This window comes from Dermatophagoides pteronyssinus, unplaced genomic scaffold (assembly GCF_027571235.1).
Source record: "Dermatophagoides pteronyssinus isolate colony J.1.1.1.1 unplaced genomic scaffold, Derpt_VIB-CSIC_2022.12 sq0015, whole genome shotgun sequence".
Lineage (NCBI taxonomy): Eukaryota > Metazoa > Arthropoda > Arachnida > Sarcoptiformes > Pyroglyphidae > Dermatophagoides > Dermatophagoides pteronyssinus.
In genome coordinates this window covers 510,614-533,450 of record NW_027461539.1, presented here as the reverse complement: position 1 = coordinate 533,450, position 22,837 = coordinate 510,614, and the positions used below count along the sequence as shown (strand labels likewise).

General features: G+C 30.5%; 3 protein-coding genes across 11 annotated transcripts; 2 read left to right on the top strand and 1 right to left on the bottom strand.

The window, feature by feature from the left end:
- Positions 1-1,001: 1,001 nt before the first annotated feature.
- Positions 1,002-18,788, top strand: Shc (SHC-adaptor protein). Of its 2 annotated transcripts, XM_075822076.1 has the most exons (8): positions 1,002-1,141; positions 9,215-10,947; positions 16,509-16,686; positions 16,761-16,888; positions 16,949-17,118; positions 17,176-17,618; positions 17,680-17,972; positions 18,043-18,788. In XM_075822076.1, exons 2-8 carry the CDS (start codon positions 9,307-9,309, stop codon positions 18,175-18,177), a joined length of 2,988 nt encoding a protein of 995 aa, XP_075678191.1. In that variant the 5' UTR covers positions 1,002-1,141; positions 9,215-9,306; the 3' UTR covers positions 18,178-18,788. The 2 variants fall into 2 exon arrangements, with proteins under 2 accessions (XP_075678191.1, XP_027197239.2); XM_027341438.2 differs by lacking the exon at positions 1,002-1,141 and having other exon boundaries at positions 8,666-10,947.
- On the bottom strand, positions 18,598-22,779 carry LOC113791648 (uncharacterized). Of its 8 annotated transcripts, none has more exons than XM_075822085.1 (4): positions 20,900-21,043; positions 20,784-20,798; positions 19,012-19,406; positions 18,598-18,956 (listed from the first exon to the last, which is right to left on the bottom strand). In XM_075822085.1, the coding sequence occupies exons 1-4, from the start codon at positions 20,976-20,978 to the stop codon at positions 18,894-18,896; spliced, it is 552 nt and encodes a 183-aa protein (XP_075678200.1). In that variant the 5' UTR covers positions 20,979-21,043; the 3' UTR covers positions 18,598-18,893. The 8 variants fall into 8 exon arrangements, with proteins under 8 accessions (XP_075678200.1, XP_075678201.1, XP_075678198.1 ...); XM_075822086.1 differs by having other exon boundaries at positions 20,906-21,043; XM_075822083.1 differs by lacking the exons at positions 20,784-20,798; positions 20,900-21,043 and adding an exon at positions 22,665-22,779 and having other exon boundaries at positions 19,012-19,540.
- Positions 21,186-22,731, top strand: LOC113791646 (potassium voltage-gated channel subfamily KQT member 5-like). Its single transcript, XM_027341439.2, has 2 exons — positions 21,186-21,971; positions 22,025-22,731. The coding sequence occupies exons 1-2, from the start codon at positions 21,335-21,337 to the stop codon at positions 22,675-22,677; spliced, it is 1,290 nt and encodes a 429-aa protein (XP_027197240.1). The 5' UTR covers positions 21,186-21,334; the 3' UTR covers positions 22,678-22,731.
- Positions 22,780-22,837: the final 58 nt, after the last annotated feature.

Sequence of the window (22,837 nt, the reverse complement as noted above, 5' to 3'; positions counted from 1 at the left end):
ATTTATAATCAAAATTAAACGTTAATAATAATAATGATCATTTAACATTCAACATTCATTTAACATTCAATGTTTTGCTTGTGTATCTATGAAGAATTTGCTTTTTTTGAAAAACTAAAGATTCAAAACTGAACCACATGATGACGTTAGTTGAATGAATGAATGGAATTTTTGTTTGTTTGTTTGTCAACAGTCGTGAATCATGCGTCGATCACGTGACCAATGATGAATCATATATGAATAAAGTATTTTGCGGGGAAACCAAAAAGACCCGCCTCAGAAGAAGAAGAAAAACTCAGAAAAAAAGCCAATCTTTCTTTTTTCTTATTTCTTGACCAATTCGATTTGTTTGGTTGTTGTTGATGGTATGTTTTCTGTTCAAATGACAGTTTTTATAAACCTGGAATGAATGAATCACCTGTCGATGTCAAAATACGCATGTCAAAAATATGGACATTTCTTCTTTTTTTTTCTGTTTTGTATTACGGCCTAAAACAGAAACAGAAATTCGTTGTTTTGAGTTTTTTTTTATTTATTTCGTGGTAAAATGAATGATAATGATCAGTATGTGTGTGTGTGGGGGGGGAGTTGATTTTTTCGAAATATTTTCGGCTTTTGTATAGATTTGATATTTGTAACATCAAAGTTTCATCAAGTGATATTTATTGATTCTTGATCCGTAATCAATTCCTGATAATTGAAAAATCAATTGTCAAATTGTACATTGTTGTTTTAAAACAAAATTGAATTTTATCATCAATGACGAATGGCGTCATCATTAACACTGTTGAATTAAACATCCGTTTTGGTTGAAAAAGAAGATATCCCCTAAAAAACATTTTGGTTTGTTTTCTCTTCACTCGAATTATGTATTGCATTGATTTCCGTTAATTATTTCCATTTTGTTTTTGTTGTTTGAATGGATTTCCTTTTCGGTTTTCGATTTTTTTGTTTTTGATTCAATAAACATTAACATCAACAGACCAATATCCAATTGTCATTTTGTTTTGTTTTTGATTTTCATCTATCCAAAAAGAAAAGAAAAACAAACAACCGAAATTCAAATCCGAAGAATAAAATTATTTATCTGAATTGAAGAAACTGATTTTTCTTTATCCAAATCATCATCGATAAGCAACAGGTATGTCTGATATTTTTCCATTGTCCATTCCATATTCCATAATTAAAATCAATAAAACAACCACAAGAACATCATTTGGAAAATTTTATTAAAATTTCTTTTGAAGATTTATCCACAAAAATGCGATTAATGCTTGCGCCAATATATAAATTATTTAATTTCCAAAATAGTTTTCAATTTTCATCGCTAGATGATACCCTAATCATCGTTATGCATAACATTCAATAGAATCCAATGGCAAATACATAATGATGATTTGAATTTTTATTTTATTTTTTTTTTTGAATGAAAAACAGAATGAAAACTATAGTTTTTTTTTGGCAAGTTTTACGAAAAGAGTGTACTTCATTACTACTACGTATGTAGTCATCAATTGTTTGATCAGAATCGATTTCAACAATGAAATTACGTAAGATAGATTCGGGCTTTTCTTCATTCTTTTTGGTGGTAGTGAAACAAATAAGAAATACTCGAAAAAAAAACCTTCAAACTTAGATGATGATGACGTTGTTTGAACATCATCATCATCATCATCATCGTCTTAAGGATGAAAAAAGAACCAGTTAGTCTAGGTTTATCTTTAACATAATCAAAGAAATTCATATACAATCGTGATGATGATGTTCGTGTGCCTGGTGCGTGGCCATCAAACGAATCAATAGGGGTGTTGTTGAATATCTTAAGCATTGAATGATCATTCATAATCAAACATCTTTTTTTTTTTTGTTGGTCAAACTTGATGCTTTCGATGATGTGGAGTGGTAGTTCAGGTTCTCGGTCATCATCATCATCATTATTAAATCCATGTTGCTTCAAGGTTTTTTTTTCGTCTATAATGATGCTTTTATAACAAGAAATGACCTTTCACATTTGAAAATACTGTTTTTTTTTTTGATATGATAATTCTCAATTAACTGAATGAATGAATGAAAGATGAGAGAAAGAGAATCATTCGTTCAATTATATATTATCATTGGATTTCTAAAATAATCATCGCTTCATAACTTTTTAATCATCACTCTTTATCCAATGGATTAGTAATTTTTTAATCTATGAAATCAAACACGTATTACATATTGAACAAACCTGAAATCATCTTATTACATTATTAGGATTGTTTGTCTGTTTGTTTGCGGATTTTGACTCATTCTAGAAAGTAATTTTTGTTTTTGCGAAATTCATTCCGGTTTGAAATTATATGACGACATTTGTTTGATTATATGATGTGTGTGTGTTGGTTACCATCATCAATGAACGTAAATGATGCTTTTCCAGTTAAAAAACTTGAAATTTGATAATAAAAAAGATACCCCCACTCAAATCTTTCAATAATGTGTATGTATTTTATCGATTGCACAAAAACAAAAAAAACGAAAGCAACAAAGCTTTTTTACCAAAAAAGAAGAAATTTAAATGTAATTGACTTTCCATTGAAAATTTTTTTGTTTTCCTCTTTTTCATTATTAATAAATTCAATCGGTTTCATCCGTGTAAAATGTACTTAAAAGGTGGATCACATTGCATTATATCATTATTACTAAATTGTTTTTTTCTGTTGCACTTAATTCGATAAATGTAATGAAATCTTCTTTTTTACTGATTAGTTATCCCGCGTGCAATATATTTTACTTCTTTGTAATGGAAATCATGAACATTCATTTATTCAATTGAATGAATCATATCAACTGTCGTCTTATTGTTGTGTTTGTTATGTTTGTTTGTATTTGATTTCCGCTTAATGAAAAAGGATTGAGTTTTTTGTTTTTTTGTTCAATCATCCTTTTCCTTTTGGATGATTTAAAATTTTTGATCCTGTTAATAAATCGATTCCGTCGTCGTCGGCCTAAAATGAAAATCATCAAAAACACTGCTAAAGCTGTTACGTTACGTTTGGACATTTGAATTCTCGGGAATTTTTGCCTATATCGTTTATGTAATTTTCATTATTTCTATTGTCGATTTACTGATCAAATATTTTTAGCACGAATCGACACGAGAGTTTTACGATTGTGTGTGTGTCATTGTCAAATGAGATAAACAAAATTAATGTTCCTTAGACACAATGTTGTTGTTGTTGTTTATTACTATATTTCCTGGGAATTTTTTTTTCTCACTATTGGTCACATTTACATTGAATATTAGAAATTTTTAGGCTTTAGTTTTTTTTCTGTCAACTTTTTTTTCATATCGAGAATAGAAATGGGATTTAAAGTTTCCGGAGAATTTTTTTTCTGGTGAGGAGGATGTTTTGTTTTTTTTTCTTCTATTTATTTATTTAGTAAATTATAATTACAATTGTACATGTGATGAGGTACATACGAACGACGACGACGAATGGCATTAATACTTATTTATATTTATAATAGTATATGAAACATTGAAAATGCGATGTATATGCGACTAAACCTAACATATATTACCCGTACACTATTTATAAAAAAATGTAATTATCCATCATATAGTTTATACAGTAAAATAGCTCTCTTATTTTTATCAGGAATCATTGGTTTCTATTTCTATTTTTTTTTCTTCGTTTAAATTGAGAACATACATACATTGTATCAGATAAACAGGATCGATATTAACGGTAAACCAATAAAGAGAGAGAGAGTGAGATTGATGGCTGATTTATCGTATCATTGTGTTGAGATTAAATAAGTAAATTAGGTACGCGTTTTCAATGTCCTTTAGTAAGAAAAATTGTTGTTGGTCAATAAGGCGATCATCATCATCATCATTTAGAATTCTAAATTCAGATTTGTTTTGTTTTTTGGTTTTCACAATACAATTCCTGTCATAAACATGTTATGTTTATTTTTGGGTTTGTTTTTTTTTCACCAAATTTTCGGTCTGGAAAGATCTAATCAAAATGGAAAAAAAGTTGTAGATAAAATAAGATTATTGATGGTGTTTTTGTTGTTTGTTTCCATAAAAAAAATCAATTATTTTGCAACCAATTTGTTTCGACAAGAAACGAATATTTTTGTGAATGAAAATTGGTTTTACAAATCATTTGTCAAAAAATCAACCAACCAACCAACAACAATCGATTATTCGATCAAACAGTATCTGATAATAATAATATAATCGTCCATCACTTTTCTCTTGGCAATTATTATTAGTTTTGATGTGATATTTGAACAAAACGAAAATGCGGTCATTCGTAAAATTATCCTCAAACTATACAGACATTTCAAGAAAATAACATTATTGACATTATGTAATGTTTTTTTTCTTCTTTGGTTTAGGATCATTTAACAGTTGTTTTACTATAAGAAAATGTTTCACTGTGTGTGTAAATTTGTAACCCATTGAATGAATGATGTCATCACTCATTCATTCATTCATTCAATTTTTGAAAACCTATACACCAAAAAAAAAAAAATTTGATTTAATAATGAGAATTTTGTATGTGTGTGTAGGAAAAAATAATGAAAAACGTCAACGGATGTTTGTAATTACGTAGATGATTTGTAGCACTCAAAAAAACAATTTATCGTCATCATCATCATAATGATGATGATAAAGAATCGCTTGAAATCATTAGTTGATAATTTTAAAATCTGTTCATGACTTTTTTGTTTCATTCCAAATGTCCATTATGACAACCATCAGTTTTTTTCGGTACAAATTTATTGAAAATTAAACTGAAATAAGCTTAGAATTAACGTAGATTTTAAACCAAGATATTCTTTGATTGAAAGGATTGATATATATGGTAGTAGTGATGAGACCCAAAAAAAAATGAGACACCGAAACACACCTACCTAATACTAAAATGAAATATCCATCATCATCATCTAAATTTATCTTTTTGGAAACATTTTTTTGTGCGTTGGTTGTTCATCATTGATGTAGGTGGCCATTTCCTTTTGAAATTGTCTAAATATTGGTTTAGCTTTTTTTTGCTTGCTTCTTTTTCTTCATTTACTTTGAATTATATTTCATAAGTCCTTATACTTTGATCGACCTCGATTTGAAAACTGCCTCTGCATGTTTTTTTTTTGATATTTCCTGTGTCAAACACACACATAAAGACACAGACCAAAATGCTTATGAGAGAGATGCTTCTGATGAGGAATAATACTTCACAATGTGGAAGTGGCCAATTCCATTTTCGTTCATAAAAAGATTTCTCTCTTTTTGTTTGCTTTTATCAAAATGGATTCTTTTTTTTTATATATTTGGAAAACACTGTTGACAAGCTTTTTAATTTTGTCAGTTTCTTCAATTAATTTATTTGGAATTGAAAGAAATTTGCTTTTTTCTTTCTCCCCACCGATGGATTCTTTAAATGAACCATTTTTTTCTTTCAATTCAATTCACTCTTGAAATACTTATCAAGATGAACTTTGATTTTTCTTAATTAACATTTGGCCATTATTATTAGTAGTAAGTAAGTAAGTAGTGATTACTTATCAATTGGCCAATTTACAATTTGAAAAAACAAAAACACCTACGCAGACCACACACTTGAAAGAGGATTGTTTTTTTTTTGTTGCGATAGTAACTTTTGATAAATTGTATGCAATTAAAAATGATTATTCATTCAAATTGTACGATGACGATGATGACGATAATGATTGTTACTCATTTTATTTATATGAATGAACATGTAATGATGATGATGATGATGATGATGACTTTTACAGAATTAGATATTATTTTTTTCGGAAAGAGATTAAAGCGCATACTCGTTTCATTCAGAGAAAAAAAAATAAAACTAATGAATGAATGAATGAAAGATTCATCTTCCGATTGCTTTCGTAAAGAAAGATGATTTGAATACTTGAATGCAAGGCGCCCGGCATTTCGATTTTTCAGCAGAAATTTTTCTTTTTCTTCTTTCTTTCTTTTACCAGCTCTTTTTTCCAGCTATAACGACAAATGATGATGATGATGATGATGAACGTCAAATCTTATTTCGACAGAAACAGAAACAGAAACATCAAATTAATTTGATTGGAAGCCAAAAAAAAATCCAAAGTTTTCATCATCCGAAATATTTAATTTAAAAACATTAATAATACAGTGATATGTTGTTTTCTAGAACTACTGGCATATGTATTTTCTTGCGAATGATGATGATGATCATCATCTTGAAACTTGAAAATCGAGAGAACACACTGTGTGTGTTTAATATAAGAAGATCCTCACCGGAAAAGCTTTATTTAACAACAGCAACAACAACAAAATTGAACATTCAACTAATCGATTCGATTGAATCTTGATTAATTTGAGGTTAAAGTTCAAAAATAATTTTCGTGGAAAAAAAAGCAAAAGAGAAAGATAGATGTTTGAATGAAATAGTAGAAAACTAGTTTATCATGAATTTTTGGCTAGAAGAAGGTTCGCTTTGCTTCTTCATATCTTGATTTGGTTTGATTTGTTTTTTTTTTTGATTGAGCCTAAATATGATGAAACGGATCATAATATCGACTGAATTCAAAATTTATTATGAATTCTGTCTTGATTCTATATGGAGAAGAATAAGATTTTGCTTGCTCAATCGGGTAATAATAATTTTGTATATTTTGCTTATTACGGACAATGATGATGTTTATGGTGATATCCCACTCATTCATTCATCCATTCATTTTTTAAAATTTTTTTTACTATACGTTTTCATTCAGAAAAAATAAAAAATTTTCCCCAGTTTTTGTTTCATTCATAAACATTCACGCAATGATGGAAAAAAATTTCTTGCTTACAATAATGATAAAGTGAAAGCTACGTTGTCTTACGTTGTCCTATCCGTATAGAAGAATAGAGAAAGAGAAAATAATGTGTCGGTCGGTCGGTCGATCTTGTGTGTTTGTTTCCCACACACACAATTTATCAACATCTGTCCCATAATAAAATCAAAAAGGTTTAAAAAAATTTGAATGAAATTTTCATCCAAATTTTCTATCATAATAACTCGCTTTAGTTTGAGACCCCATTATTTACTTATTGATCAATTTCCGTTGACTTTTTATGTTTTTTTTCTGGTTAAAAATTTTTTTTTTTTTAAACGAATTCACGATTCTCATTCGATATTATTATTTGTTTTAAAAAAGAAAATTCTATGAATGAAATTATGAAAAAAAAATGACGCATGCGTTTTAACATTCTGTAGTATTTATTATAGTAGAAGTAATATACAGGAAAATTTTGGGTGCCATTTGCTATGTCGGCAAACTCATCATCATCATCATCATCATCATCTGTATACATGTCTTGTCAATGCCCGCCCACCTCTTCCGGCCAGCGGTCTAGTATTATTCATAGCACACACACACACACACAGAAAACATATACACACAAGATGTTTGATTTGTCTATTGTATGTGATCTGGTTTTTATTTTTTCCTTTTCTATTTCTTGTCATTGTTAATGTGTGTGTGTGTGTGTGTGTGTGATAAGCCAATATACTTGATGATTATTTGTTGGCGATGATTGCTGGTGTTGACGGCATTCTTTTTTTTTCTTTTTCTTTTTTCTTTTTTCTTGTTATGCCTAATGTAGTTGATATCCGGTTGCGCACCGGATGTTTATTGCAGACATTCAATTATTATTTCTTTTTTGATTTTTGATTTCAATGAGTTAAATTGAACATTAATTATTATTATTATATATACTGAATAATTGAAGGAATTGTATTACAAAAATGAATAGGATAGGATAGGATTTTTTTTAAATTGTCACCACATAATTTATTTCAGGACGATTACACTATGTGTGATGATCAATTTGTTTGACAATTGATGTTTTTTTTTCTCTTCTATCTCTCCCTCTCTCATTCATCATTTTTACCATCATAATAGTAATCCCACATAACAACATTCCATTTCCTATTGGTTTGCACTCAAAAAAAAAAAAAAAAAATTATAAATAGTCTACAGAATATAAGTAATGTTTTCAACATATAATATTCTTTCTATTTGTGATTTTATGTTGATCTTATGATTTATTTTTCTAAACAATTTACTATTGTTTTGACATTTTTTCGTAAAGAAGGCCTAGATATCGTAAAACGAGAAGATACTGTAGTTACCACTAGCATAATATCGTTGCCGGTATGTTTGTTCCGATCCTATTTTTTTTTTTTTTGGCGGATTTACTGTCTTAGGTAGTGGCAAAGAATGCCGGTTTCTCAAGTGTATTTGTTTGATAGTTGAAATCCGTCTTGCTCTCATTGCCATCTGTTTTGTTTGTTGATTCATAAAAATTTGTTGATTTTCTTCTCAATGAATCCAACTTTAAACATGAATGAATGAACGAATGAATGAATGAAAAAAAGCCATTAGTAAATTGTGGTAGAGGTATTATCCAAAAATGAATGTTTTCAAAGCAACAACAACAACAAATTTTTCTATTTCATTTAAGAATGCTGTTAGCATCTAGGATTCTTTTTCACTATTATTAATTAATGCTACTAGCATCACAACAGTACCTGTCTGGGCTGTGTCTATATTTTGTGTGTATATTGGTTTGGATAGCTATGTTGCTCATTCTGTATTTGGATATGTTTGTGAAGATACCTATATTGTTGAATATATATATTTTTTTTTTTTTTGCATGCGGATGCACAACAAAATAGCTCCTCAAACAACACGATTCTTATCTGCTAAATATATCGACATGCCCAATACTGTTCAAAAATAAAAAAAAAATAAATAAAAAAAATCATTCCAATCGAATTGTGCAGTTGTAGTGTATGTTGTTCATGTGTTAATTTTGTTTTTGTTTTCTCGAATCTGTCATTAATATCCATCGATATGTGCTGATTTGTTTGGGATGTTGTTGATGTGTGTGTGTGTGTTTTTGTTGTTCGTGATGAATTAGCCCATTTTAATTTCTTAAACGCACACAAACACAACTGTGATTCTCAACCAAGAATCAAATGGCGAGCTGATCATTTTGTTTTATTATTATTTGCCTGCATTTTCATATTGTTCAACAAAATAGTGTTTTGTTATTGTTTTTATAAAGTTTTTTTTTCTGGCATTCCACACGCATCTATACCCATTTTTTCGTTTTGTGTGTAAAGAATTTTATTTTATTTTATAACAATCATGTTGTTCTGTTTAGGTGCATCAGTTCCCAAAGAAGATGAATATCATTTTCTAAGCGAAGAAAACGATGAAGATGATGATGATATCGATGGTATTGGTCATTGTTTAATGGTTGGTCATCATCATCATAATCATCATTCAAAAGCTTGTGACATAGATTTGGATTGTGATACGGCCAATGCTGGACAATTGATCGATTTAGCTGCTGTAGCCGCTGCCGCTGCAGCTGTTGTTTCAGATAGCAAAAGTCAAGAATCAAATGATAATTGTATAAACGCAGGTCTTTTAGCGGCAGCCGTTCAACAACAACAACAGCAACAATGTTCATGTTTTAAATCGCAGTCATCGGTCAATTGTTCTAGTCTTCGACATGTCAATCAACTAAATTATCGACGAAAATTTCGTAAATTGTCATTTTCACCCCATCATCATTCAACACCATCAAAGTTCGTCGACACTAATTCATCGTCACCATCATCATCATCCTCATCAACATCATCTTTAGCCAATCATCAATCTGGTGGTAGTAATTCAGTTAATAGCACATCAGTGCCATCGTTGCCTATCGGTAATAGCAACAATAATACTAGTGCTGCATCTGCATTTCTTTCCAAATTAGGCCCAATTCAATTAGGCCGTAAACTTAGTCAGCTAAGAAATTCTGCGCTTTCTAATGTTTCTTCATCGCATTCGTCTGCCGTAGCTAAAGGTACAGAAAATCTACAACGTGAAGCATTACGTAAATCAAACGAATCAGGACAATATAATCTTGATAATTCACAACGTTATATTCGTTTACCACCATCTCCACATTCGAAAAAATTCTCTACAACCATAAACGTTAGCCAACGATCGTCCAGTCCGATAGGTGAGAAAAATATCCATAAATCTAAATGTAATAACAACAACAATAGCATTAACAAAAGTTCCCTGTCATCAAAACAATCACCATCGAACATTATCGACTCATTATTAATGTGTGATGCTCTAGCATCATCACCGATACAATCGATATCAACACCGGTCAATAATAATCATCATTCAAACTCCCCATCATTAACATTACACACCAAAACAACCTCGAGTAGATCTTGTACATCTTCACCATCATTATCATCATCATCATCAACGATTTCTCCTATACCAACACCACCTCCCCCTTTACCGCCGCATCATCATCAACCATTGAATTCTTTAGCTCCGAATATAGTTCCACGTAGTGCCAATAACAATCCACCACCTCGTCCAAAAGCTGATAAGCCAAACAAACATCAACAGTTGTCAAACATGTCGTCCTCAACTTCAGCCACCATCAATATGAGTCGTTCATCGTTAACTAATAACGTTGCCGTATCATCTCCGACAACAAGTTTGGTATCATCGATACCATCGAATGTATCCGGTAGTAATGTAAATCATAGTCAGCATGTTACAAATGGCGTTCAAAATGAATCATTTTCTTCTCGATCATGTAAATGTGCTCCTTCATCTACAATTTCCTCATCTACCACAACACAACCATCATTAAATCAATGTGCCACTTGTTCACCATCAACAGGAGGAAATCCTGTGACCACTGCTGGTTCCAGCAATGCTTCAAACAATCAGCAAACAACAAGCAACAATCTAAATAGTCATCACCATCATCAACAACATCAACAATTCATCAATAAGCCACCACGTGGTTGGCTTCATCCGGATCATAAGTTGACCGATACGGATGGCCCAGGTGTTACATATACTGTCAGAGTAAGTTCATTGATTATTTAGGCGCCTTTTTTTTATTATTTTTCTGCATGTATTTATCGAGCAATAAGCCCATTAAGCAAACATTGAGGGTCGAAAGTCGATCAAAATTGCCCTACGACCTTTAATGTTAGCTGCTCAACGATTTTTAGTCTATGTGTATATATGATGATTATCGAAGCTTCAGCAAAACGAATCAACAAACAAGCCAATCATTGAATTCGTTCGAATGATGAGTCGGTGGCCGGAAGAGATTAAACCGGCGTGAGAGAGAGAAAGATTTTCGAATGTAGTGGTGGTGATGGCAAATGCAAGCAACTTTTGAATTGCGAATTGAATGATGATCACATTCGATGTTTAGAGCGGCACTAATGCCACTGTGGTTGGTGGAGGTCACGCACACTGCCATCATCAGCCAAACCAAACATTCGACTCTCCTTTCCCTCAAATAGTCGTTAGTTGAATAAGACAAAGCCAAGAAATGATGAAGACCACGACGACGAAACAGTTTCCAGCTTTTCCAGCCCCTCCGAAGAAAAAAAAGGTTGGCTCGATTACTGCCTGGCCTGGCACTAACGATGATGATGACCTGGGGCTAAAAATACTATTGAATGTGTCTGTGGTGGCGAACCCAAAAAAAAACATTGGCTATATCGATGATCTTCATGATGGTCGTCATTTTTTTAGACTGTTGGTTGGTTGATAGTTTTGCTTGATCGGATGGTGATGGTTGACTTGACATAAGTGTTCGCGTTTTGGTTTTCTTTTTGCAAAAAAAAACTTGGCTAGCTTGCAAATACAACCAGAACACAACATATGGCAGCAGATGTTTTGTTGGCTTTATTTTTCATTGCTTTGTCCTTTTCTTGCTTATGTTTTGTTCTTGTTCTTCATTTATGGGGCAAAACAAACAGCAATAACGATAATGATTATGGGCGTCCAAGCGATTCCAAAAAATTTACTTGATATCTGTGTGAATGCCTTACAGAATCGTTATTTTTTCTTGCTCAATTTCTACAATAAAATATTCAAACCATATTTTTTGTTAAGCTGGCCGGATGTCTAATTCAATTCTATTTCAGTCTAATCTTTATTTATATATCTCTCTCTTTATTTTACTCTTGGTTAGTATATTTGGTCACCACCTGGACCAGCTGTTGTTTGTCATGTCTAGAATGTCATAAGGGTCATTTTTTTTTGAATGAGCACCAAATAAATTTGGAAACGAGTCGGTTATTCATAGTGTTTATTTATTTATTTGATTCAACTCCATCTGTCCTGAAATAGGATTTTTTTTCCTTCTTCGCTTCGAATTGTGAAACGATCATATATATTTGATACACACACACATGGGACTAATAGAGCTAAAAATGATTGGGTTGCCTTGCGGCTTATAATGTGGTGAAACACACAGTTTGTAATGTTTGACAGAAGGCCAACCGGAAGTATACTTCGTCTTTTTTTATTACATCGAAAATGATGATGATTGCGCTTGAACTGAACTTGTTTGCTTTTTTTTCTTGCTTTTACCAATCTTTGCTCGCGTTCACAATCAATCTTGTTTTTTTTTCTCATATTTTGTTTTAATGCCCGTAATTCAATATATCCGACTAAATATAACAGCTAAAAAAAGTATAAAAGTATTAGGTTTGAAAATAAAATAAGTTCGTTCCATACAATCATCATCATCGCTATATGTTTTTTTAGTTATTACAAAAAAGCGAACGTATTAATTTTCCAACCTAATATAATGTTATTTTGTGAGTGTATATGTGTAGGCGGTTCAGTATGGTGGTAAAGTTGTAAAAAAAATGAAAATTTGGGTTGCTATTTTTACAACTTTCGAGAGCCAACATCAAAAGCAGCCATCATCATCAAAAGAAAAATCTCACATCAAGCATTCTTCGTCTTTTTCACGCTTTTACAATTTTAATTAACCAAAAGCCAACTCTAATCAAAAGTTAGCCATGTATTTCCTTTTAAATTTCCGCTTTATGTTTTTTTTTCTCGGTCTTGTCCACCAATTTTTGCCATTCTGGAATGTAAAATGTTGTTGATCATTATCCTAAGGAACTGATATTCATTTTTTTTTGTGTAATTTTCATTATGTCAAGCTGTCTTTACTTGGGTCGATAAATAAATGAAAATAAATGTGAACAAGTGTGCAGATGTGTGTCTTTCACATCATTCACATTACTGCTGTTGAAAAAAAACATACTTCTTTTTTTTTGGCGCTGTTATTCGTCCATGCCTCACCCAAGACATTATATATAGAGGCGGAGAAGTATCATCTTTGAAGGCAAATTTTCATCGTTGAAGCAACAGTTGATCCATTTGGCGCGTTTTTTTCTGGTTTGGTTTGCACAAAACTAATTCATGTATTCATGTTTTTTTTATTGATTGTCGAAATTGTATGCATTTAATCCAACAGTCATACACAATTGTACAGTATAAGACATTTTAGTTGCTCAAAATCTTGATGGACCTTGCCCTCTCTCTCTCATAATTCTCAACTATATGATCATTCTTTTTTGGTCAAGTCCATCAAGTCATTTGATTGTTAGTAATGACAATGATGATGACCATAATAATAATAATGAATTATTTAAGGAAGCGACAAATTCGTCAATTGTTTGTCTGGAGGTAACGAGTCTCATCATTTTCCCAAAAAAATAAGAAAAAGACCATCCAATTATTCATCCAGTAAATACCATTCATTTAAACTAGATGTCAAGGTGAAGATTCATTCATTCATTCATTTTTTTTTCTACAGACACTCATTGTCTCCGCTTAATCATCGTTTCGTTTCAGTGGAGTAGAAATTTTCTTCTTCTTTTTTTTTGATGAGAAAGGAAGTTGTTTTTTCTTTTTTTCTTTTTTTTTTTGTTTTCTTCAAGTCATTCAAGTCAATCGTCGACAAATATTATATATACACAATGAGCTTCTTTTTTTTCGTTATTTGGTTTTGTTTTGGTGTGAACGGAAATGGCTTATTACAACACACAAGCGACCAAAGTGTCGTCCACCATATGTGTGTCTTTATATATTTTTTTCTCCATAAAAATCAAACAATTACTGAGGAAGCAAAAAAAAAAGGCTCTAGCTAAAGATTTATATGAATAGAGAAGGTAGGTTATGAATTGTTTGATCTACAAAACATCATCATCAATCGGTACTGTTTTTCAAGTTTAAATTGAATATATGAATGAATGAATGGAATGGTTTGTTCGACAAATGCTTTCGTATGGATGCTTGAAATATCGGCCACATCTTTACTATTTTTGATGGTTGAATAATAATGAAAAAAATTGGAGCACCAAGGGAAATCAAATATTATTATTATTATTGTAATGAACAACAATCGTGTGCTATGCTCACGATTGTTGTATTATATTATTGTTCGTGTTGTTGTTGTTGATGATAGTCTCGCGCTCCCATTATATTCGATCGTAATTTTTATTTTTATTTTTCATTATTTGTATTCTCCTCTCATATGTGGTCCATAGTTATTTACTTGGTTCATTTTCTGTGGGCTGTTTTCTTTTTTTTTGTACTTTGTTTGTCTCGTTCTGATATCTTGCTATCTTGACATACAAACACACACACACGAAAAACGTCAAAAGAGAGGGAAATTATCATCGAAATGGTTTATGTGTTGTTGTAAGAGAGGAAAAACCACCCATAGTTTGGTGTGGGTGTTTGGGCCATTCGTTTGTCCTGCTCGACATATGGCATACGTGCGCTCCATATATATCAACCAACGAATACAATTTTAAACTAACGAACCGATCATTTTAATGCTAAAAACTTGGAAGATTGGAAACTAAATTATACACCTCTCTTTTTTATCTAGTACATCTCATTCTCTTCGCTCTGGTTCCATTCTGATGTTCATATGTTATCAGATGATAATGATAATAAATTCGTTCGACGACCTTAAATTCAAGCAAAAAAAAACACTATCATTAATGATAATGTTGTTACACGTGTACGTGACACTTGTTGCAACATCACCTGACTGCATAATAATGTTTGTGCAGATGTGAAAATTATGTCTATTTTTTTTTGTTTTTTCTTTGGCCAACTTGTTCAAATAAAAAATTGATCATCTGATTCACTTGGTTTGTTTTTCATCGTTTTTGAGATAGAAAAAAACGGATTAATCTATAAATAGAGATAGAATCAATAATTCTTAAGGAGTTAAATATTAATGTATAACAATGCATGAATAAACAATGTACTAAAATTTTAATCATCTGATATGCTCATCTGTTATCAGTTTCCTTGACAATATATTATTTACATATCGACATTTGAATTCATATTCAAAGCATGATTTTTTTTGGAATCCTTGATAGACTAATCATTTGTTGGGCGTCTTTTTTGTAAATATATAGTTTTTTTTCTATACTTGTTATCTTAAGTGATATTCTATTGATTTATATCAACATATCAAAATAGATTGAGCATGACCTGGCCAGACTGCTCGGTTCCAGTTTTTTTATTTAATAAATGAAAAAAAATTTTGTTTGTTTGTTTGCATATGGATGACAGACTGTGATTTGAATGATCATCAATATTCATAAAAATGTCTAGTATATAGACTTGCTAGAGTTTTATCTTTACATGAATTATTGTTGATTATTAATATGGTAGTAGATTGTTTCCTAGCTGTCTAGAGGAAACAAAAAAAAAAATTTAGAGTCTAAATGTGAATTAGCTTCATGACAAAATATTCCTCTTGTTGATGATTTGTTTGATCTAGCACAGAGGTATCCAACCTGTGGATTTTGGCAATTTGGTTGATTTTCCCAAGTTGTATTCAATTCATATATTTTGGAAACATTGTCCTACAATTTCTTTATGTTATTACCAATGAGGCGAATATACAGCATAAGTTGGACAACATTATTATTGTAAAAATTTCTATTATCCAATGTTTGTTTGAAAAATAATGACACACATGTGTGTATGGAGACATTTATCATTTAGAGAATGATGATGATCATTATTGAAAATATTGTCGTGGATATATATGCAACAGCTACTACGTAATACGATATAATTGAGTATTTGAATCATTTGTTTTCTGATTGATGATTGTTATGATGAAAATTTTACCATCATTAAAAAAAATCAAACATCCATTCAAAAAACATTCGATTTTATTAGCTATACTCAAAAACACTCAAATCACTATTGATGATACATTTCCAAGTATTAATCAATTAATAATATCATTATAAATTTTTCAATGAACAATGATTATTGATGCTATAGTCCATTTGATAAATTTGATTGATTGATTGATTGCAAAAAGCATTTGTTTGATTATATCAATTATTATTGCTGACAAAAATTTTTTATCAGCTCTAATTAATCCAAAAAAAATGAATGATTATTTATTTGTTTGTTTGTTTGATTGCTTTTCATCTTTATCACACAATCACACCGGAATTAAAAATTTTATCATTGTGTGTCTTATAATAATATTTGAATGCTTTTTTTTTGATTTATTTTATCTTATCATTTTATTTTTTTATTTGTCTATTTTTTTTAAACAGTACATTGGTTGTTTAAGTGTCAATACATCAATGAAAAGTTTAGATTTTCAAACACGTTCATTGATTGCCAAAGAATCGATAAATCGCGTTTGCGAATCAGCCGGTTTGAAAACGGTGGATAAAAAACGTCGTGTTGATAAAAGAATTGCCGGAATGTTGGCCGATACACCCAATATGGGTAAGTTGTTTTTTTTAAAATTATGATTTAACTTTTATTGATTCCATTTTTTTTCGTATTCCATCATAAAATAGAACATGCTGGTGTTGATGCAAATCTTTCGATTACTATTTCATATCTTACATTAACGTTAGCTGAAACGGGTGAACCTTTGGCCAAACATGAGATGCCAAACATTTCTTTCGCATCAGGTGGTGATACGGTAAGTGATGATCATTTTATTTTGTTTTCATGACTACAATCTTATCATTAAATTTGATAGGATACACTTGATTTTGCTGCATATGTTGCCAAAGATTCACGGTTTGAACGAGCCTGTTTTGTTCTTGAATGTGAAGATGGTCGAGCTCAAGAAGTTATTACAACTATTGGACAAGCATTTGAATTAAGATTCAATGAATTTCTCAAAAGAAATCCATTGTCTACCGAAAGGTAAGTTTTGCATAGTTTTCGTGTTTTATTGAAAAGTCTAACCATTTATGTCTATAGGCTAGAACATATTCATCAAGGAACAAATAATAGTCATAAAACAGCCATAAGTAACAGTAACGACAATTCTCAAATAACTCCTGCACAAAGGATCGAAGATCGTGAATATTATAACGACTTACCTGGCAAAATTCCTCCTGACATAGTGACAATAAACAACGGTATCACAAATAAAATCATAACTCCCCCTATGGCCGCACCTCGGAACAAAAAACCATCAATAAATTCTACAATGGCTACAACCAGTAATAATACGCAAGAAGAGCAAATCAATCTTATTGATTTGAATGATGATCTAAAACCATCTTTGAATTCATCAGCTTGTAATAGTAATCTATTGAATAAAAATATTCTGCCCACCGATCCCCGATATGTCAATTGTGGAACATCTGAAACAACTGCTGCGACCACTTCCATAGCTGATAAAGATCCTTTTGATATGCGTAAGTGTTTCATTTTTATCATGTATCATCATTTGATTATAACCTGGATATTTTTGAACAGAACCTTTCAACAATGCTCTTGCCGTTCATGTATCATCCACCACTACAGGTCAGTCATCGCAAAGCCTGCCATCCACGTCGGGTTTACAAAAACTGGATTATGCTCCTAATTGTGATCTACATAAAGAAGATTGGTTCCACGGATCAATATCTCGTAAAGATAGTGAAGCATTGGTAACACGAGATGGCGATTTTTTGGTTCGTGAATCACAAGCATCACCTGGTCAATATGTCCTAACCGGAATGCAAGGTGGTCATCGTAAACATCTATTATTGGTCGATCCTGAAGGAGTGGTATGTGTATTATATTTTCACATATCTTGTTATTCATATTTTAATTTAATTTGTTTATTTAATCATCCAGGTACGAACAAAAGATAAAACATTCGAAAGCGTTAGTCATTTGATCAATTATCATCGAAATAATGGCTTACCAATCATTTCCTCTGAAAGTGCTTTGGTTCTCAAGAATCCTATTATCACTTCAAAAAAACATTAATTCAAAGTTCCATTATCATTTTGAAAATTCAAACTAATGAATTAAATTCGATCAATGAAAAAGGATTATTAGGATTTTAAAATTATTGTAAATTGGTCCGAGTCATTTTCATTTCATTTCATCATCCACATTCAACATGTTGAATTCGTTTCATATTTATTTACATTAAATCGTCAATTCTGTTGATTTTGCATTACCATCATTCTTATACTTTCAAGTGCCTTTATCATTGAATTGAATTTTAATTTACTAATTGTGTATTAATCATTTAAATAAGCCATTGTTATGAACAATGCAACGATAATTATTTATATGTTCTGTATTTGATTGAATTTTTAAATATAAAAAAAAACAAACAATATTTTCTATTTTTGAACTAACATCAATTCACATTCGAACAGATAATAATAATAATTCATCTCAAAATGTTCAATGAATTTTAATTTAATTCATGTTTTTGTTTATTGGACACAAGAATTATTGAATATTTTTTTTTCATTTGTAAAAATATTTTTTCTCCCTCGTAAATTAATGTATGCATTTCATGTGTGTGTGTGTGTGTGTGTTTTATGTGTAAAATGACTCAAAAAAATAAATTATTTTTTATTATACATTACGATTATAATTTTATTGCTTAAACTATTTACATTTAATTTCATGGATTATTGGAACATTATTTTGGCTTTTTTTTGGAATGAACGATGAAAAGAATTTGATCATAAACGATTTGTTAACAAAGTTTGAGTGATTAATATCATTTGAACATATAAAAATATACACTATAAATGAAAAAGAAAATTTATCGAATAAGTTTGTTTTTTTAAAGAATATTACCTGTAAAAGTCCATGATGTGTCATTGTCATTATATATCTATCGAATGTGATACCCAATTTCCAATCAGTACCAAGTATAGTAGAGCCATATGTTAATGATTTTATATGTAATGAATGATAATTATTAAATTTTACACTATGATCATGTAAATGTAAGAATGGTAAATAAGGCTGATGTAATATTGCTGAATAATGGCTGAAAAGTAATTGTGCGGAAAACATTACAACAATGGTAACCGCATAGAACATATACATCATTATTTTGTAAGAATCGTCATCGTTATTTGCCCATAATTGAACCAAAATAATCGATGATATGGGCAATACCATTATACAATAACCAGTATATACACGACCTATAACAAGATTGTATCTAGATACTTCTGCACAGCATGCTTGATGTGTTGAAATAAAGAGTTGCAAAATTTTCTTCGTATTAATCTTATGACAAGATGACATATAATTTATTTTTCGACTATAATGTAACAGTATCCGATTCACATTGCTTAAAAATGAGAAAACCATATTGCTAAAAAGAATAATGCTTATGATTACATTAGCAAAATGAAACAATAATGAATGAAAACGAATTCTACAAAATGTCGTTCCGAACAAAATAAATCCTATCGCTAGAAATGTATTTAATATAGATTTTTCGGTTAAATATTCGGTTCGATTCTTCCACAAAGTGAAAGACATAGCTACTAGAGAAAATTCTGTATAGAATTAAGAATAATTGTTATATGTGATAATAAAGGAAATTATTATTAATGGATTATTACCAGTAATTAGTGATAAAAAGAAAAGTACACCATCAAGAAAACGTTTCACTGAACGACATGATCTTTTTTTAAAAATATTTATCTTTAGATGAGGATTCCAACCAGTCCATTGTTGTTCGTTTTCATAATAGACTTGATTCAATAGTTGAAAATGATCAAGAGTACCTTGCGAATTGTTTAAATAAAAAAGAAAATCCGAATAAATGGCTACAGCGTACAAGCCCATATAAATAAGATTGATAAAATGAAATTCATCATTCATGACCATAATGTATGTAAGATCAAGCAATAATATTCTGGTAACCTTACTGTAATCAATTATATACAGAGAAGCATGAAGAAATAAACAATATAAATGTAAAGCCAATTTCAATCGAAAATGATGAGTCCATGTTCGACGAATTTCATATTGTCGTTGAATTTGCAGTACATTTTTCATAAAATCTTTGATCGAATTATGTGAATTTATTACTGGATTAAATCTTTTTATGGCTATATTCAAATATTTTTTCAATCTTTCCATTGAAAAAAGTTCCTGATCATAATCAGGAATTTCGGTCATGATGGCTGATGAATCCATGATGATATATTTTATAAATAACTGCTTGAAAAATTTTAACAAATGTATGAATGATTAGGAAAAAAATCATGAATGAATCATTATCATTTTTGGTTTTTCGAGAATTTTTTCTCTTTTCTCCTTTTTAACTTTCGATCGTTAATTGTGAGAAAAAAAATTCATTTTTTACAAAAATCAATTTTGCTGAAAATAATGGATCTTTTTTAAAAGTAATTTATCAAGTGTAGAGAGAATACCTTTCCAATCGAAGGCCCATCTTTTCACTAACTAACAAAAAAAATGGTCATTCAAGAAAAATAAAATGACTTTGGCGACGGAAATGATAAATGAATGACGAAAAAAAAATTTCCCAACAAAAAAAAACATACAAATCGATCATATGTTGACGAAAAAATATTTACTAAACTTACTATTTTGTCTTTTACCTGTGCAATGGTATGTTTTTAAAACAAAAACAAAAAATACCATTTTAAGAAAATGATTAAAAATGGAATGAGTTTAGCAAATATTCCAGTTAAATATTTACCCCTACTTTTGGACGGAAGGATTCTTCCAAAAGATGATAAAGTTAATCCTGTTATAAAGATTATAATTGATAGATTCATTTTGGGGAAAAAAAATGTTGCCAAGAAACCATAAAATGCGAAAAGATGTTATGCTTTGAACAATGTTCTCGAGGTATCGTTGTTTTTGTTTTTGTCGAGGATTTCCAACATTTATACATTTAATTCAATTTTTCTTTGATGATGATCAATGTAACAATCGATTCAATGATTAATTGTCACCAGTAATGTTAAGCGCCCTCACATTAATCTGTATTCAAATCAATCATATTGCCATATGGACTTGTCAAAACGTACAGAAAAAAAAACAGTTGTTTTCTGACGATTTAGAATAAGGGATTATATTTGTAGATGCAAACACGTAAAGTTTGCACATCCATTTAATTGGAAAACAAACAATGAAAATGGGCAAATTTTTAAAATTTTTATCTGATGACCGTTACCGTTATCAGACCTATTTATTCTTGAATCGACCACAACATTTTCTTGGCATTTTATATCAAATATTTATTGCAACATTAGCAGCAACATGTTTGATTTTATCCATATGCTGTCCAGATATTCTATTGTTTTGGCTTGATATCTTAATGACAATAACATTCAGTTTAGAATTCATCGTACAGATATGGGCATCTTCATGTTTACCAAAATATCGATCGAATCGATTCATTTCGATTCGTATTATATTGGATCCCATTTGTTTATTGGATTTATTAATCATTATCACTACTGTGATTGGTATTGTTACAAATCATAATGATATTACAATGATATCATCATTGTTACGAGGATTCCGTATTCTACAATTTTTCGAACATAAATATCGATTATGGCGATTGATTGTCAGCGTAATATGGAATGGAAGATTTCAGCTTTTATTATGTTTATATTTTGCTTTAATTTTATTTGTTTTTACATCGTTTGCAATGTTTCTCATTGAACAAAATAACAATGAACAATTAGGGACACTTGGTCGATCAATGTGGTTTACATTGATCACATTGTCAACAGTTGGCTATGGTGATACGTATCCTAGTAAGAATTTTCAATCAAACAATAATTTATAATTTATATGTTTGTTTTTCAAGTTACAACAACCGGTAAAATCGTTACCGCTTTTGCAGTGATCTTGGGCCTTTCAGTTTTTAGCTTACCGGGTGGTATTATTGGAGCCGGTCTGGCCCTTAAAGTAGAGAACGAAGAGACGATTAGAAGTGAATTACAGGAGAATAATGCAGCTCGTGTCATTCAAAGTGCCTGGAAAGTTTATCGGTCCCGAAGATTACTTGAACAATCTTCTTCCAGGCCGTTAACTACTTCGATCACAATGACGGGAAATGGCCAAACATTAAAGAAACGATCACTTAATTTGCGAGTGATACAATTTGTTGACTTGTTGAAATTTTCCTTATCTTGTCGTCGATTTAAGAAATCATTGCGAATGTTATCGGCAAAAAATTTTCATGAATTATATAGTCAAAATTGTATGGAACAAATGGAAAAACTTGCCATCCTAGAAATGATTATTCGAGATCAAGAAACTACGTTACATGAACTTTTGTCTTTGCTTCGACAAAAAAAGCAAAAGCGCCGAAATGTGGAAGAAAAATCTTTGTTAAAAAAGCAAAAAAATGCAGTTCTGAGCAGAAGACCAAATGCTATAAGACGTCTTAGAACTTGTAATTTGAATAAATCAACAAGAAATGATTTTGAAGAGATTGAACTTACCGATGTTGATTAAAAGAGATTTCTTCAAAACCAATCTAAACAGAATAAAATCCATTTTTATTTGCTATTACATTAAGTTAAGCTTGAATTTAATTGATTCGAATCACATTCTGGCCATAATCGATTGTATCGAATGAAACGATTAATTCGCCCGTTTCTTTAAATGTTTACAA